The 12,785-nt window shown below is 38.2% G+C and overlaps 1 protein-coding gene across 2 annotated transcripts; it reads left to right on the plus strand.

The window, feature by feature from the left end:
• The first annotated feature begins 233 nt into the window (after window positions 1–233).
• LOC113678871 (uncharacterized) lies at window positions 234–12,640 on the plus strand. Of its 2 annotated transcripts, XM_089212224.1 has the most exons (21): window positions 234–300; window positions 1,998–2,220; window positions 3,072–3,260; window positions 3,736–3,825; window positions 4,025–4,189; window positions 4,332–4,478; window positions 4,972–5,158; window positions 5,478–5,548; window positions 5,741–6,032; window positions 6,439–6,671; window positions 7,163–7,377; window positions 8,038–8,275; window positions 8,430–8,595; window positions 8,949–9,055; window positions 9,583–9,769; window positions 10,418–10,528; window positions 10,696–10,895; window positions 10,975–11,089; window positions 11,394–11,536; window positions 11,993–12,028; window positions 12,335–12,640. In XM_089212224.1, exons 2-21 carry the CDS (start codon window positions 2,032–2,034, stop codon window positions 12,470–12,472), a joined length of 3,219 nt encoding a protein of 1,072 aa, XP_089068350.1. In that variant the 5' UTR covers window positions 234–300; window positions 1,998–2,031; the 3' UTR covers window positions 12,473–12,640. The 2 variants fall into 2 exon arrangements, 1 of the variants encoding a protein (XP_089068350.1); XR_016188429.1 differs by lacking the exon at window positions 10,975–11,089.
• Window positions 12,641–12,785: the final 145 nt, after the last annotated feature.

Genomic DNA, 12,785 nt, shown 5'->3' on the forward strand with positions numbered 1-12,785 from the left:
GTGGATTAAAAAATCGATAGAATCTTCAAAGTCACATACTGCTGGAAAATCGCTAATGTTGAACTGAAAAAGAAAACTGACGCTGAGTTGAGCTGAAAGTAAGGGTAAAATAGTTTGTTGATCGAGGCTTTGGTAGGAATATTGAAGGCAAGCGAGAGGGCGTTTGGTTGTTACCGGATGCCGCTAGCACATTATTTATTGGTACTCCATGTAATTCAATCTACTTCCGGGACTCCCTGAGCTTATCAATTTACTGGATACGAGTGAAATCGTCCTATGCTTCGCAATAAACATTCGAAGGTAAGGATGTAAAATGCTCATAACTAGTGATAATTTTTCTCTTTGTAACATTCAGTTGATGATATCTACTTTGCGAACGATTAATCAGTAGCAAACTGAGTAAATGTATTTCACAAATAACACGAGCGTTTCGTGACGATGATTCGTGGGGAAAATATTATTAGACCGTGTCTCATATCATGAAGTTAAGTTTTGTAGGAAAGGTAGATTGCAGCCTACCGATTGCACGAATATTCCGAATAATTCGATTTTGGGGTTTCCGATTATTGCCGAACGGTAAGCATGAAGGAAAACAAGAAGCAAACCATCGCCAAACTATATACTACTGTTGAACGACCATTACATAAATAAAGTGGTCAAGTCTTGTCTCATGACCTTACAGGATATCACAATTAGTTACTGCTCAAAAATGATGCAGTATATCTGATTGTAACATAAGAATTTCGAGTTCTTGACTGCTAAAATTTAAATGTCGGTGACAAAGCAATTTCTTACCCTCTGTCTGGTTTGTTGTATGAGCATACAGAATAGGTTCTTATTGTATTCACAGACATTGTTTTTTTATTTTTCATCTAACTCGTATTGTTTGCGGTGTATAGCTTAGAGCTACAAAACGGCGTTATCATCAGGATCTTCGCCTTTAATGGTTCAATAATCTCAATTCATTGAAGTTTCTAAGAACATAACAATTGAACGAAGCTTTGGATTGTTTCCCACGCTCAGGCTACGGATGAATTCATCGCGATTCCTGGAACTGTGCAGACTAAATATAACTTTGAAAATTTCCGAGAAACGGAAAATTCCTGCATGGAATTAAAAAAATATATATATATATATATTACGCTAGAAAAGGAAAGGGCTGCGTTGAGCTTTGCAAATTGATTGACAAAGACCCAACGCTTTTATTAAAGTTACAGCGCTCTGTCCTCTGCTTATTTCTTAACTATAGTAAGAATGGTTACACATACATTAGGACTTTTTAACAATATAACATGGGGATCAATCAAATATTAAAAAGGGAAGATAATTTAAGTAATAGAAAGGCGTAGTTTACAAATTGCAAGAGCCGACATTTCTTGATCAGTGGGAAATCCATGCTGAATGGCACAATAATTTTATCTTCTTCACTACCGTTAAATATATACATGCGCCAAAACTATAAATAACCAAAGTAGATTTGTAAAAATTACAATCTGTCTGACTTAGCACTTTTGATTGAAGGCGGCTCAACATGGCTTCCTTCTTCCCAAACATCGATATTCTTTTAAGGGTTTTAGTTTTCAACGCTTGGGTGCAGGGAAAAGGAGAGGGAAAGCCACCTACGTAAAAAAAAACACCTGACTAAACTTGAAAGTCAAACCACCTTTGTGGAAAATTGAGGAAAACTGCTGATATGATTGGTTTTGCCTCTTACAAATAACTTGCCATTGGTATACCTAACTTTGTTTCTGAAATGGTCTGCTTGAAAGAGGGTTTCATATCTCTGATCAAAAAAGCCTTCTTTTCCAATCTGCACTCGATATCACAAATCTCTCTGACACATAAAAGGCAGGTAAACATATATTTTATTCAGATGATTGGAAAAGAAATGTGAAACGTAGTTGATTTATTAGTGCTCTCTGTTCACAGAGAGCATGTCTTTAGGAAATGTAAACAGACTTATAAGAATTTTTTCTTCTTTTCAATTTTTGCTCAAGGAGTTCTAGGAAAACTATACAGGCAGTTCTAGACATGGCTACACCTGGAGAGGCGAGGCCTGATGTACGTTGTCTTTTGTCTGAGGAACTCGATGTCATTCGTTCCAAAATTGTCCAAGAAAAACTTGTGCTATTCATCGGAGAACAAATGTCGACATTAGCTAGTACGGGAGATCCTCGTCCATCTCTGGATGATTGGTGGAAAACTGTCAGTCATACTGAGGTAAGACCGTGTCGGGGAGGGACTCAGAGTTTAAGCGCTGATCGCTAGCCGTTTAAATCACCAATATCCCTACGACAACGCTTAAATCACATGATTGCAAAACGTCAAGTTTCACACGACCTGAGTCGCGCTTTAACGCTGTACAAGTCCGTAAAAGTTTCTCCCTTGATGCTGAACTGGAAAGCTTTTTTCTTTACTTTAACTCTTCAATGTCCTTTGTTTAGAAATTCAAGAAGCTTGAATATGGGGTCTTACAATTTTGAGTTCCTAATTGTGGCTAAGTAGGATTTGTAATGAAATACACCCAACTTTAAGAGTTGAGGTAGAAAGGTTCTTATGTACTTCGTATGTCGAAGCTGTGATTTAGATTGCGGTATGCTCACTGTAGCCGAAACCGGGTCACGGATTCGTGGTAAATAGGGTTTGTTGGGAGATATTTTAATGTAAACTTCTGAGGCAAATGACCTCTTTAAACAATGATAATTATAGTGCTATTTTATAATTTGTAGTCGTAGTGCACAGCTCCTTAGGAGAGAACTTCTTAGTGTTGATGGATACATTGAAAAAATAAGTTTTCATTCATTCATTGAATTTTTTAACGAACTAAATCAGTAGTGTTTCTTTTTAATCGATGATTCCAGAAAGGCGCTTTAGTGGCTTGCCGGACGTTAGTTTAGGAAAAAGCTGATTTCTTTTCACAACATATCGTTTATCTCAAAAAATATCTGTTACTCAATTCAGGCATAAGGTTTGTGTGATTTCAGCACCGACTTAGACTACTGATTGTAAGTTCATCATCCTACGTATTTCTTGAGAAAGTTTCAAAACTATAGATTCTACTTAATTTAAAGGAAGGCGTTGGACCAATCATGGTGGACGCACACTTCCTGGGAAACATCGACGAGGCTCCGTCACGTGTTCACAATGCCTTGCGAAATGTCGGGAAATTTCCTCTCATTATTACCACCAACATGGACGACCTGTTAGAGCGTTTTATCTGGATGAGTGGGAATGGTGGCGAGACACTGCAATTGGACCAGGTTGGTGTAGAAGTTGAACTTCTGAGCATTTCCGAACCCTGATTCATCCTCCGTTCGCCAAAACCTATCGAAGAGCGCTATTCTTTAGAGTGATTCTGTTGAGTTAATGGATTCCTGAACATCCCCTCCCAAAAAAGAGTGGAGTAGAACTTATAGGTTTCTTAGCTAAACTCAGAGCAATCTGAGTAGTTGTTCGGTTACATGTCAGTTGTGTTTGCTGAAAATGCGAGGAATGGGGCGATAGTTTCTTTAGATGGTTTGAAAGAGTTGATAGATGGCCTAACATGAATTAAATAGAGTTTTGAAACGCATTATGATTGATGTAAGATGATGAAAAAAATGTTACTTTTGATGAAATCTTTACTTTTATTTCCAAAGTTATGAAAAAGTGGTTCTTGAATGACCTTTATTTACTTTTGTTTTTCGAGTTTTTCTTTGAAAGTTTATATTTTTACATATTTTTATTTGGTTTAAGATTTCCAGTCTCTCCCAAAAATGGCCTCATCTGCAGGAAGATCTGATCATAAAGTGCCTTGGGGACAATGATGTTACTGCACGGACGTTGGTAAGTATATAATCTCGCAGTTATATCCAACTTCACCTGACCAAACGTATTAACCATTTTAACCTTTAACTTCATTGACTACAGATTTGTTTCCTTTGAATTTGCCCTTCAATGTCTTAATGTTCATTATACGCATTACTGTATTTTGAAATTGCTGTTAGTGGTTAATGCTTTCAATCTTTACCTAATCCAATTTCAGTCAAGAAGGATGAAATACTTCGAGGGCTTTTGCAACACCCTGGAAAGCCCAGAAGTGGAAATGATGCAGCAAATCTTCAATGAAAGATCTGTCTTGTTTCTTGGATGTGATCCCGAGCGCCCGGAATACAAGAACTTCTTTGAAAAGTTTGCTGTTCACTCAAAGGTTCTTTTTTTTTTTAATATACATACGTGTTTTAATAATTTTATTGCACCGTTGAGATTTTCTATTGCGCTTTTCTTGTTTTCAAAGAGAGTCATTTAGAGTTTATTACTGATACAAGTATCTTCTTTCGGTCTTTTGACAGATGAAGCATTATACTTTCGAGACTTCCAATGACTCAGATCTTGATAAAAAGGGAAATCTTCTGGCTTTAAAGGCAAACATACAGCTTTGGGAATTCGTACAGTTCTTAAGTACAGGAGAAATTATAGAAGAAATAAAAGAAGGAAAGGTAAGCTGCAAATGTGTCGGTTCCCCTTTCAGTTATTCGCTCTTTAGCACACTCACTCCCCCTCACTCACCCGCTCACTCACCCCCTCACTCACTCATCCCCTCACTCACTCACTCACTCACTCACTCACTCACCCCCTCACTCACTCACTCTCGACGGATTGACAGAGATCAAAGTCCGGGTCTTTGGTTCAAGGCTAAAACTTGTTCAAGCCTAGGACTCTTTTGAACATCTTAGTGGAAAAAATGTGTCTTTTGGTAATGATTAGACTGATTAACGTTGCAAAAGTTTATCCCATCAAGTCACGAATATCTTGTCTCACGTGAAATTGTGACATCAATGGCACTTTTGGCAGATATTCTGCTCCTTCTCCGATGTACCAAATGACAAAGCAACAGTAACCCCAATCTTAACGAAGTTCCTCCTCTGAGGAAGTTGTCAAAGTCTTCAACTGTATCAATAACTTTTTCTAAATGAAATTTCCGTAACATAGAAATATGAAAGATCTTACCTGCGGATCCAAAGGGAAGATTACCTTAGGCAACAGCTTGCACTAGAAAACATAGCCTCGGAGATAATATTTCACACGATGAGCATGACAAATGCATTGTCGCCTGACGAGTACTACGAGCAGATGTCTCGTCCCACCATCCAAGATATATTCTCTAAAAACCCCTTTGGTAAGTTGATGTTTTCGCTCAATGCGAAGTATGTAGTGTTTAAGAACAGCCTTCAACTGACGTACTTAGCGAATGATCAACTCCAGGTAAAAGAAAAAAAGGAGAAATTTTGAAGCTGAAAAAAGGAGGGAAGCAATTGAGTGTCGGTTGTAGTTTGAAGATATGAGATTAAGCTGGGCGAGACAAAGGTTCGAAGCGACGATAAAGTGGAAAGGGGAGGATGGAATGACCAGGCAAAGGAAAGTGTGAATCTAAAGTCAACTTTACGGAAATCCAAAGAAAATAAGTCTAACGTAGATCAAAATGGCTTCATCCTTAGGCGTGTACTCCGTCGAGAAGGTTCAGTGGACTTTGGATGCGATGAAAGCAAGGCGTGACAACCTAATTCGGGTCAGTAAAACCAAAATCAAAGTAATCATAACAGCCAATTAGGACTGTTGTGATTAGAACGCAAAGTAAAAAAGGCACACTGTTTGAAGTTTGGAATCTGATTGGTGGAGAGGATGGCAGGTGTTTTATGGATTAATCACGTGGCGGTGTTAAGCAAACGCAAAGTAACCCTGCTTATTATCTTCACTTCAGCTTATAACAGAATCAAGTACCAAAGTGACTGCTTTGTTCTTTTACCACGGAGTGAAAAAAGAAATAGAAGCATGGAGAACTTTAGAGTGTTCATCCCCTTCATCTGAAGAAGTAAAGCAGAAAATCCTACAACATTGCAAGATTTCCATCAGTAAATACGCAAAAGCTATTCGTCTTTGTAAGTCCTTCATGCGAAGTAACAGCTCCTTGGAAATTCTGATTGTTGGTGATGAAAACTCTTGTCACCAGCAAGAGACTGAGAAGGAAACTTTTGCGCTACTACGCCTGAAAGGTTAGCTTCGTCACTTAACAACCCCACTTTAATGTGTATATTATCCATACTGCTCCTGGTACATTTCCTATGTTACTGACAAGGAGAATTTGTTTGATAATTACGAACTTCTTTATTGTGCGATCATTTTCCTTATTCTCGTGACCGTGCTGTTTCATTTAGCAGTGATGCAGTAGGTGACCCCTATCAAACTAACATCTAATTTTGAAGGCGTGTAACGACCAGAATAATTCTCCATTGCACTGAATCGTTAGGTGGTGACTGCCATTATTGTGGAAGAAATGTCAGGTCTTAAGGAGCAACTTTTTTCATTATTTCCAGTGTCTTGTCAAGGGAAGCAAAAAATGTTTTGTATGCTTAATTGCTAGTTTATTGGTTTGAAAACTGCCCTAACTTTGCAACACAGGTGGAACAGATGAAGCTATTTGCTACGCTGAAACAGCCTCTTTTCCTGATGACAGAAAGTTTGCTAATTATCTCATCAAGATTAATGGTTTTGAAGTGTTTAATAAAAGGAAAGTGTACGAAAGAAGTCGTGCAAACGCTTGGAGCAACGAAGATTCCATTCTCAAACTCGCTACCGCAGTTATGAGGGAAAGTTCAGAGTTGAGAGAAAAATTTGACATTGTTGCAATTGAAGTAAGTTGTTCAAATGTTTCACCTCATAAAACTCAGATGATTAAATAGTCTCGAAACTAATGGTGTTGAATGAAATTTTTACGTCTTAAAGTAAACAATTTGCAAATTACAACAAACTGCTGGTTTCAGGTACGGACACTAATAAACATTGTTAACTGAAGTGAAGTTAATATCAGCCATTGTCAATGACAGTGTAGTAAATGGTTGTTTTAGTATATGCCACACAAGTTGAATAACTTTCTATCGGACCAAACGTTAGCCACATCATTGTCAACGTTAGCTACATCATGAACAATTTGTTTTTTTTGTTTATATATATACCTTTGTTTGTTTGTTTTTTATGTAAGTTTTTATGGTACTTCTTTTCTCCATCTCGCATTGTTTAAAAAACCCTGCTGATAGACCAGCATCCCACTATATCGGGATAACCTTCCTCAGTTTTAGCCCCTGATGTTCATATGATCATTGTGTGCTTGATTTTATCTCGACAGACAGAAGACCTAGAAGCATTAGAAACATTGACTCGGGTAAGCCAGAGAGTGATAAGCAAGCTAGACCCAGGCTACCTCGATCCACTTGGCGAAGGCAGCTTTGGCCAGGTTTTTAGAGCTAAGAAGGGCGGCCGTGATGTGGCTGTAAAGATCTTGAAGAATATCGAGAGCCGCAAACAGATAGAGGACTTTGAGCGAGAAGTGGACACACTAAGGTTAGTATAATAGTGATGTTTGAAGTATTCTATTAGTCATGAATTGACACGCGACTTTATTTTGGAACTCGATATCTGATCGATGGCTCAACCCCGGTACAGCGCTACACGTCAAGTTTCAGGAAACGAAATCTATTTTTCTCCAGCGCACGCTAATATTTTTTAATGTTTCCCCTCTGGTATCAAAGGTAATGTCTGAGAAAAATCTTCCTGACGGATTGATGGAGGTCAGAGTCCGGATCTTTGGTTCAATGCTAAAACATGTTTAAGCGTAGGACTCTCATGAACATGTTAGTAGAAAAAAATGTGTCTTTTGGTAATGGTTAGACTGATTAACGTTGCAAAAGGCTATCTAATCAAGTCACGAATATCTTGTCTTATTTGAAATTGTGACATTAATAGCACTTTTGGCAGATATTCTGCTCGTTACTATCAAATAGAGATTACAGATGCAATACCCCAGAAGCCGAGGGTTCAATACAGTGGCAGCATCAAAGCTATTCTGGGCTTTTATCGTTAATCAATAAAGCTAGTCCGTGAAAACGAAAAGAGATTCACTTTAATAACATTTTGTATTCTTCTTTCCATATAAACCTGACAAAGAGTACCATCTAGTGAGAGAAAAATTCTATAGCAGTCGTGAACGTTCCTTGTTTCTAGGGAGGCAAAACACTCCAAAATAGTGGAGGTCCTTCAATGCATCTCCATTCAGAATCAGCTGGCGATAGTGATGGAGTTCATGGAGGGAGGAACTCTTAAAGCCTATCTGGAGAAAAACCATGGAGACGGACAGGGAAAAGATTTTTCCGTCAGATTCTTAGAGGATATTGGCTCTGCCATTGAGCATCTTCACTCGCTCAATATCGTACATAGAGATGTTAAACCTGAAAACATTTTTGTAAGTTTGAAAAAATTGATTGTCTTCATCATTCCCTGCACTGGCTAAAATAACTAGTGCAGGTTTGCTTCGGCTCTCTCACATATCGTGTTTGTATGTTAATCATCACTAGCTGGCTGGTTTTAGTCAATCCGTTGTACACGGTATTTTTCAGTTGTCAGCTGACCACACAGTACTCAAACTCGGAGACTTTGGTCTTGCTCGTGCGACTGAAGGGACACGTCAAACAAAAACCCAGATTGGCTCGTATCGTTACATGGCGCCTGAAGTGGTCACCTCTGGAGGACGTTATTCCAAGAGAGCTGATGTTCATAGTTTTGGTGAGTTTTACTGATAGTTAAAGTGAGTATTAATTACCTTTCTCACCGTTTTGTTTGTTTGTGTATTTGCCCACTATTTTGCTTGTCTGTTATGTCCCTGAGACCGGATACTATACCTTGTCTCTAAAATACAGCTAAATACATATCCGGCCTAATTATTAAGGAATAAGGAGGTACTAGAGTATGTCCTAATAAATTGTCTTCGCTATAAATTTATAGTATTTCAGATCCTTTAGATATCCGTATCCATAAATTGACATCAAGTTAATATCGATCTCCAAAAATATCCTTGTATTAGATTCCATGGGAATATGGCCCTATCAACTAAGGTTTTTTTAATTTTATTCCGCCAGGTTTGTGTCTGATTGAAGTCCTGAGTGGCAGGGAGGTGTATGATAACATTCTGCAGCATGAAACGGTTTTCAGCAAGAAAATGGCGGGAGAGAATCCGACCATTCCGGTGGGTAGAAACGAACAAAAATTTTAGAAAATTTTCAAGGATAATGGTGAAACAAGTATTGACTTTTGACAATTATTTACCAAATTGGAGATAGATATCCACCACTTTCAGTTACAATGAAAGTGAATTAATATCTAAGTGTAAATAAAAAGAAAAAAACCTGACAATTAGTTTGTTTCTGTCAATATTCCCTACTTGGTTGGGAATTAAACTACTGACACGCGGTTTGTCTTTTCATCTGTACGAAGGTGAATAGTACTGGCTAATCACTTCCGAGCTAACCAATCGGCGTGCGCGAAAAACACTATATCTATGTAGTAATTAGTATTATAACGAGTGAGGACAACCTGCTACCTGTGAATCTTTCGACCAGAAAGTTTTTCTATAAATCACTGGAGGGGTCCAAACATTGGCTTTTAAACATACGAGTTGCGGACGAATTACTTATGGTTACGACAGTCACTCTATGTATTATTGGTAATTCGTTGGTAATGTTTTATATCTAAGAGCGCTCGTATTTTTTCCAGAATATTCCTACTGAGGAATTTGGGGAGGAACTGGTTTTAAAGCTAAAAGAAATTATAAGTGGGTGTCTGAAGCCCGAAAAATCACGACCCGAAATGAATTTTCTACTCAACATACTAAGAGGACAAATAACTTCACGCAAAATCACAGCGCAGCTTTACTGCGTGGGGACTGGGACAGGAACAACAGGTACTGTAGAAACTGCACACTTTTTTTTTCTTTTTTACAGTGTAAAATAGATCGGTCAACTTGTTACAGCTTAGCCTAAGCAGAATTCTTCCTGCATATTCTCCGTGAGATTTTTACTTCCCCATATCCTATAACTGTACACCTGAAATAGTCTCTTTTGGTCATTCAGAGATTCCTTCAAGTGCTTCTTTCACTCTCCATGTTTACCGTCTTTTATGTTTGATCCACAGATAGTTGCCTTACTTCTTCTTTTTTATCATGGCATGCCAATTGCAATGGCGACTGTATCGATTATAGCTTTCACGACTTCTTGCGTGGCTAAGGATGAACCCTTTCATTCCAAATCTTTTAATTAATTCTCCTTACTGTCTGCCATACAGTTCTCATGATGTTAATTTGGAGAATTTGGTATTGGATCAACTAACAATTGCCCAAATGATATTTCTCTTTATTCTTATCACTTGCCTTCTTGACATTGTATTGATATTGTAAGGAGAAATTCTGTCTTGGTTTACTCCTAGGAGTTAAAGGGTTAAGGATTAAAAGATGGCGTGCAGATTAAATTTCTGCACAAACCAAAACCCCTGAAAAATAATGATGAAAAATAAACAATCATTTATTTACAATGCCATTTGAAACCGGTTTCAGCCGTCCTTCATGGCCAGCCAAGCTCCTCCGCAATTGTGTTTCACGAAGGAAAACCTTTGCTTTTGGCAGATGTTGGAGCTGGTGTCCTCAAGGCTTGCAGGGAGAGACTCGGTTAGTGAAATTCCTACTACTCCTTCCTCGATTTGCGGCGATCGTTCAGTTTTGTCCCTGTGTTTTAAACCCATCTGTGTGAAATCCTCAGTCATAGTCTATCTTTATCAGTTGAATGTTGCCTCACAGATATTTATTCTCTAGACAACCTTATTTTGCATTTCCAGCTCACAACGAGTTCCCAAGGAATGTTTTCATCACAAACAACCACTTGGATCATGCTGGTGAGCTCCCTTTGCTATTTTTGTTCGAGAGCGAGAGGAGACATTTGGCTGGTGAACCTCGCCTAAGAGTGTTGTCTGGCCCTGAGGTGCAACAGAAATTAAAGACATGCAGACTGGACGAAATGCTCCACCTGTATACACTGGTAAGTCATGAATCACCTGTTATATGCGCTAAGATGCAGTGTTTTTCCATTTAAGTATTTTTTTCGTTCTTCCTTGAAGGAACAAATAGCAGATTGGGTAGTATGTCAGCAAGAAGGAGACCCAACCTACCTGGATGACGAAAAACAGTTCTCCATGAAAATCCACAAAACTCTTCATAGCGGAATATGTTATGGTAGGTTACAAACAGTTTTGAACGATGACCTGGGTAACTGTTTATGTCGCGAAGACCGTAAGTCAATGCATAGCTGGCCGGGGAAGTGATTGTCAGCCTCGGGCTTTCAATCGAACAATTACGCTTCGAGCATAAAACAAAGCTTTGCTAAGCCAGTTTAAACCGGCCCAGAAGAAGACCAAATCTCAAACAGTGAGTTCTAAGCTGAACAAGAAAATTTCAGATGATGATCACACCTAATTCCAATAGAGCTTTTAAATTTGAAGTATGAAAAGAATCGTTAACATTTAATTTTTATTCATAGGATTTGTGCTATTCTTCAAGGAGAAACCAGTTCTTGGTTATTGCGTAGACTCTGGCTTCAAGGAGGACGTGTTCGATTTTTTCTTCCAAGCCACCACTGTGATAGTTGGTGCGAGGTCTAATGCATCTAAAGAACATGCATCGGTAGGTATTGTAATCAGAGGGTTTATAGCTGACTACATATTACATTAGCATTGGAGAGTAAGAAATGGCACATAATTAGTAATGAATGCGCAGTGCGTGAGATTATATGCCGAAACAGCTTAGTTCTGAGGTGGGAGTCCACAAGGTATGAAACTCATTTCGCAACGATGATTTGGAAAGTCTTCAATCGAAAAAACCTGAGCTTATGCAGCCAAAATTTAAAATGAATCTCTAAAAATCAGTTTGTCAACCTACACCTCGTTTCTCACTTAGTTTCAACTGCTGGTACTATTTTTTTTATCGGATATAGTGTGATTACTTAAGAAGAAAGAAAACAGGTGTATAAGAGATAGAGCGAGGCCAAGATTGATTTGGTGTTTGGAGTTTATTGATTACCAACATTTAATGCTAACAGAACCACCGAATTACTCAGTAGAAATCTCTCTTTTGTCTTAGTTTATAGAAGTGGTTAATTACGTGAGGAAGATCCAGGTATGTAACTTTCGAACTACTTAATTATTTCCCACAAATGCCAAAATCAGAAACAATACTTTATCAAAGCGCTAATGAAGCAATTTTTCCAAATATCTTTCGTTCAATGTATTACCAATAAAATATTGCTGCAATTTTTAACGCCCGAAATTACTATAGTCTGATAAAAAAGATTCTAGGTACTGGTAAAACACCACCTAAGGGTATCAGTCTTCCCAAAGTCGACGTTACCCATTATTTATCATCTTTTATCTAACTATTTACCAGTTTTTTTTATTTATCTATTTATTAAATTGTTACTTTCAGCCGAAAGAAACCAAGGTGTACATAACTGGATACGGTATTGACGCAGAGTACCCGTATGAAGGACTCCCAGGAGTAGAGCAACTGCGGGCGAATCAGTACATCACACTCTGGGATGAAGAAACTGATAGCAATTCTTAGCTAGAAGCCAGATCACGAAATATCTTTCTATGGGTAAAATGGAAAGTGAACTCGAAGCTTTCTTGATACAAATGGAATGGAGCTATTGTCCACTCAGGACAGCTCTTAGATCAAACGATTCAAAAATAATAAAAGTTTGATGATTGTTCATTAGCCGACACAGAAAAAGAGTTGGATAATAGTGTGAAGAAGGGGTTAAGGATTATGGGTGACGGGGTTGAAGGGTTAAGCAGAAACGGGCAAAGGGTGCTTTCTTTGGTATAGAAAACTCAGACTGTTCGATATTTAATATTTTAAAAAGTGCTATTAAGAA

This window comes from Pocillopora damicornis, chromosome 7, assembly GCF_964200805.1.
Source record: "Pocillopora damicornis chromosome 7, jaPocDami1.2, whole genome shotgun sequence".
Classification (NCBI taxonomy): Eukaryota; Metazoa; Cnidaria; class Anthozoa; order Scleractinia; family Pocilloporidae; genus Pocillopora; species Pocillopora damicornis.

What these genes read in the sequence shown, in the direction of transcription:
- LOC113678871 (XM_089212224.1), top strand. Translation starts at nt 2,032, where the DNA reads ATGGCTACACCTGGAGAGGCGAGGCCTGATGTACGTTGTCTTTTGTCT. An exon ending in TTGACATTGTTGCAATTGAA is followed by an intron (nt 6,672 to 7,162) that starts GTAAGTTGTTCA and finishes TTATCTCGACAG; the next exon opens with ACAGAAGACCTAGAAGCATT. An exon ending in ATTACGTGAGGAAGATCCAG is followed by an intron (nt 12,029 to 12,334) that starts GTATGTAACTTT and finishes TGTTACTTTCAG; the next exon opens with CCGAAAGAAACCAAGGTGTA.